This window comes from Diceros bicornis, chromosome 15 (assembly GCF_020826845.1).
Source record: "Diceros bicornis minor isolate mBicDic1 chromosome 15, mDicBic1.mat.cur, whole genome shotgun sequence".
Lineage (NCBI taxonomy): Eukaryota > Metazoa > Chordata > Mammalia > Perissodactyla > Rhinocerotidae > Diceros > Diceros bicornis.
In genome coordinates this window covers 41643376-41647662 of record NC_080754.1, presented here as the reverse complement: position 1 = coordinate 41647662, position 4287 = coordinate 41643376, and the positions used below count along the sequence as shown (strand labels likewise).

General features: G+C 52.4%; 1 protein-coding gene across 1 annotated transcript; it reads left to right on the top strand.

The window, feature by feature from the left end:
• The first annotated feature begins 1241 nt into the window (after nt 1-1241).
• SOX2 (SRY-box transcription factor 2) lies at nt 1242-2741 on the top strand. The gene has a single exon (XM_058556284.1). It carries the CDS (start codon nt 1513-1515, stop codon nt 2473-2475), a length of 963 nt encoding a protein of 320 aa, XP_058412267.1. The 5' UTR covers nt 1242-1512; the 3' UTR covers nt 2476-2741.
• Nucleotides 2742-4287: the final 1546 nt, after the last annotated feature.

The following is a 4287-nucleotide window of genomic DNA, read 5'->3' as shown; positions in this document are numbered from 1 at the left end:
TGCGTGGGAGGGAGTTTGTGAGTGCGGCCCAAGCCACCTCCACACAGTGCGGTGGGATGCCAGGAAGTTGAGATTCCCCTCCCCCATAGCCCGCACTTCTGAGCGCCCTTCTGTGGATCTTTCTTCGCCCAGCCCCCTTTTGCAACCCGCACAAGTGAAATCCCTCCTTGAGGGAGGCTCAGGAGGAGAATGGGGAGAGGACGAGAACACGAGCATCCCCTTTGCACCGACTGAATGGAGAAAGACTGGTGGGCGATGTGGCTGGGGGTAAGGGGACAGGCTGCGGGTCCCCGCGCCAGAGAGCCGGGCCGGGCGGCAGCTCACCCAGGCCCGGCCTGGCCTCGGCTCTCGAGTCGGCCGCAGAGGCCGAGCAGGATTTATTTTAACAGCAGAGCAAACTACGTGGAAGCAGGGAGCGTTCTGAGGACAGAGCTTTCCGTGTCCTAACTTCTCGTCGGGGCAGAGTGAGAAGGGGCCGAGCGAGGGCCGGGCCCCGCGGAGGAAGAGGGGCGAGGGCCAGAGCGGGGTGAGGGAGAAGCAGCCGAGGGCCGGCGTGGGGGCAGCGTGCGGAGGAGCGGGAGAACAATGACACACCAACTCCAGCGCGGCCCGTTTCCTGAAATACTAGTAGGACAGTCGCCCAGAACCACCCACTCGGCCCTGCCCTGCCCCCACCCCGTAGCTGCTTCTCGCGCCCCTTCCTCATTTCAGCAGCCCGCACCAGAAAGTAAATCCACATTAAGTTTAAGGAAGAAAAAAATCGTAGTCTTAGTGCTGTTTACCCACTTCCTTCGAAAAGGCGTGTGGTGTGACCTGTTGCTGCGAGAGGGGATACAAAGGTTTCTCAGTGGCTGGCAGGCTGGCTGTGGGAGCCGCCTCCCCCTCCCCTCCCCTCCCCTCCTCCCCGCCTCCCCCTCCCCGCGTCCCCCGCCTCCCCCGCGCGCCCGGCGGCGCGGCAGGCCCCGCCCCCTTTCATGCAAAACCCGGCGGCGAGGCCGGGCTCGAGTGGAGGAGCCGCCGCGCGCTGATTGGTCGCCGGAAACCCATTTATTCCCTGACAGCCCCCGTCACATGGATGGTTGTCTATTAACTTGTTCAAAAAAGTATCAGGAGTTGTCAAGGCAGAGAAGAGAGTGTTTGCAAAAGGGGGAAAGTAGTTTGCTGCCTCTTTAAGACTAGGACTGAGAGAAAGAAGAGGAGAGAGAAAGAAAGGGAGAGAAGTTTGAGCCCCAGGCTTAAGCCTTTCCAAAAAATAATAATAACAATCATCGGCGGCGGCGGGATCGGCCAGAAGAGGAGGAAGCGCTTTTTTTGATCCTGATTCCAGTTTGCCTCTCTCTCTCTTTTCTTCCCCCAAACTATTCTTCGTCTGATTTTCCTCGCGGAGCCCTGCGCTCCCGACACCCCCGCCCGCCTCCCCTCCTCCGCTCCCCCCGCCCGCGGGCCCCCCAAAGTCCCGGCCGGGCCGAGGGTCGGCGGCCGCCGGCGGGCCGGGCCGCGCACAGCGCCCGCATGTACAACATGATGGAGACGGAGCTCAAGCCGCCGGGCCCGCAGCAAACTTCGGGGGGCGGCGGCGGCGGCGGCGGCAACTCCACCGCGGCGGCGGCGGGCGGCAACCAGAAGAACAGCCCGGACCGCGTCAAGCGGCCCATGAACGCCTTCATGGTGTGGTCCCGCGGGCAGCGGCGCAAGATGGCCCAAGAGAACCCCAAGATGCACAACTCGGAGATCAGCAAGCGCCTGGGCGCCGAGTGGAAACTTTTGTCGGAGACGGAGAAGCGGCCGTTCATCGACGAGGCCAAGCGGCTGCGAGCGCTGCACATGAAGGAGCACCCGGATTATAAATACCGGCCCCGGCGGAAAACCAAGACGCTCATGAAGAAGGATAAGTACACGCTGCCTGGCGGGCTGCTGGCCCCCGGCGGCAACAGCATGGCGAGCGGGGTCGGGGTGGGCGCCGGCCTCGGCGCGGGCGTGAACCAGCGCATGGACAGCTACGCGCACATGAACGGCTGGAGCAACGGCAGCTACAGCATGATGCAGGACCAGCTGGGCTACCCGCAGCACCCGGGCCTCAACGCGCACGGCGCCGCGCAGATGCAGCCCATGCACCGCTACGACGTGAGCGCCCTGCAGTACAACTCCATGACCAGCTCGCAGACCTACATGAACGGCTCGCCCACTTACAGCATGTCCTACTCGCAGCAGGGCACCCCGGGCATGGCGCTCGGCTCCATGGGCTCGGTGGTCAAGTCCGAGGCCAGCTCCAGCCCCCCCGTGGTTACCTCTTCCTCCCACTCCAGGGCGCCCTGCCAGGCCGGGGACCTCCGGGACATGATCAGCATGTACCTCCCCGGCGCCGAGGTGCCGGAGCCCGCCGCCCCCAGCAGACTTCACATGTCCCAGCACTACCAGAGCGGCCCGGTGCCCGGCACGGCCATTAACGGCACACTGCCCCTCTCGCACATGTGAGGGCCGGACAGTGAACTGGAGGTGGGGGAGAAATTTTCAAAGAAAAACGAGGGAAATAGGAGGAGAGTAAGAAACAGCATGGAGAAAAACCCGGTACGCTAAAAAAAAAAAAAAAAAAAGTCATCACCCACAGCAAATGACAGCTGCAACAGAGAACACCAATCCCATCCACGCTCACGCAAAAACCGCGATGCCGACAAGAAAACTTTTATGAGAGATCCTGGACTTCTTTTTGGGGGACTATTTTTGTACAGAGAAAACCGGGGGGGTGGGGTGGGGAGGGCGAGGGAATGGACCTTGTATAGATCTGGAGGAAAGAAAGCTACGCAAAACTTTTTAAAAGTTCTAGTGATACGGTAGGAGCTTTGCAGAAAGTTTGCAAAAGTCTTTACCAATAATATTTAGAGCTAGTCTCCAAGCGACGAAAAAAATGTTTTAATATTTGCAAGCAACTTTTGTACAGTATTTATCGAGATAAACATGGCAATCAAAATGTCCATTGTTTATAAGCTGAGAATTTGCCAATATTTTTCAAGGAGAGGCTTCTTGCTGAATTTTGATTCTGCAGCTGAAATTTAGGACAGTTGCAAACGTGGAAAGAAGAAAATTATTCAGATTTGGACATTTTAATTGATTAAAAATTGTACAAAAGGAAAAAATTAGAATAAGCACTGGCAAAACCATCTCCGTGGTCTTCTTTAAAGGGGCAAAAGTTTTAGATTGTACTAAATTTTTTTTAACTTACTGTTAAAAGCAAAAATGGCCTGCAGGTTGACACAATTGGTAATTTATAATAGCTTTTGTTTCCCAACTTTCCATTTTGTTCAGATAAAAAAACAACATGAAATTACTGTGTTTGAAATATTTTCTTATGGTTTGTAATATTTCTGTAAATTTATTGTGATATTTTAAGGTTTTCCCCCTTTTATTTTCCGTAGTTGTATTTTAAAGATTCGGCTCTGTATTATTTGAATCAGTCTGCCGAGAATCCATGTATATATTTGAACTAATACCATCCTTATAACAGGTACATTTTCAACTTAAGTTTTTACTCCATTATGCACAGTTTGAGATAAATAAATTTTTGAAATATGGACACTGAAATTATGCTTGAGTCTTTCATTTATTTGGATAACATTGATTATACATAACTTCTCGGGAATATACTGTGCTCAGCCAAGAAAGCCAAAAAGCTAAAACCTTGGTATTCTAGTCCAGCAGCATGTGCTAATGTTAACTGCAACAAATAAATGGCTGGATGATTAATTGAATAAGTACTCTCGGAAAAAGTGAAATGCTTATGTCATTTCTAAAATAGAAACTAGAGACATATATTGTAAATCCACCCCCTCCTTTCCTAAGCAGCTTGAATAAGCATGATGGGGACTTAAACTGATTTATGCCACTTGTTGCCAGAAAGGAGTCAATTCTGAAAATATTCGTGTAGCTTAGCAGATGGGGTATTGAGCCAAATCAGAACCAGGTTGGCTGGTTTTGTTTTCGTTTTCTTCACAGCACAATGGCCCCTTGGAAACCTGGTTATAGGGGAAAATGATGCTTCTTGTATCGGAATAATTGCAAACTAGACATGCAAAGTGCTCATCTCCTGGGTGGGTGTTTGGATTACTCTGGCCCTGCTATTGTCTGAAAGGAAACAAGTGGTTTGCTTTCTTTGTTCCTTGACTTTATAAACTTTCTCCTCTACATTTTCCTGTTTAGGGGCGAGGGAAAGCAAAGAGCGTCTTGCAAAACTTCCCGACTTATCAAGGCTATTTTTATTATTATTATTTATTTTCTTTTTTCCTCTCTCTC

Bases quoted from the DNA above. Each gene is read 5' to 3' on its own strand.
- SOX2 (XM_058556284.1), top strand. From the start codon at position 1,513: ATGTACAACATGATGGAGACGGAGCTCAAGCCGCCGGGCCCGCAGCAA.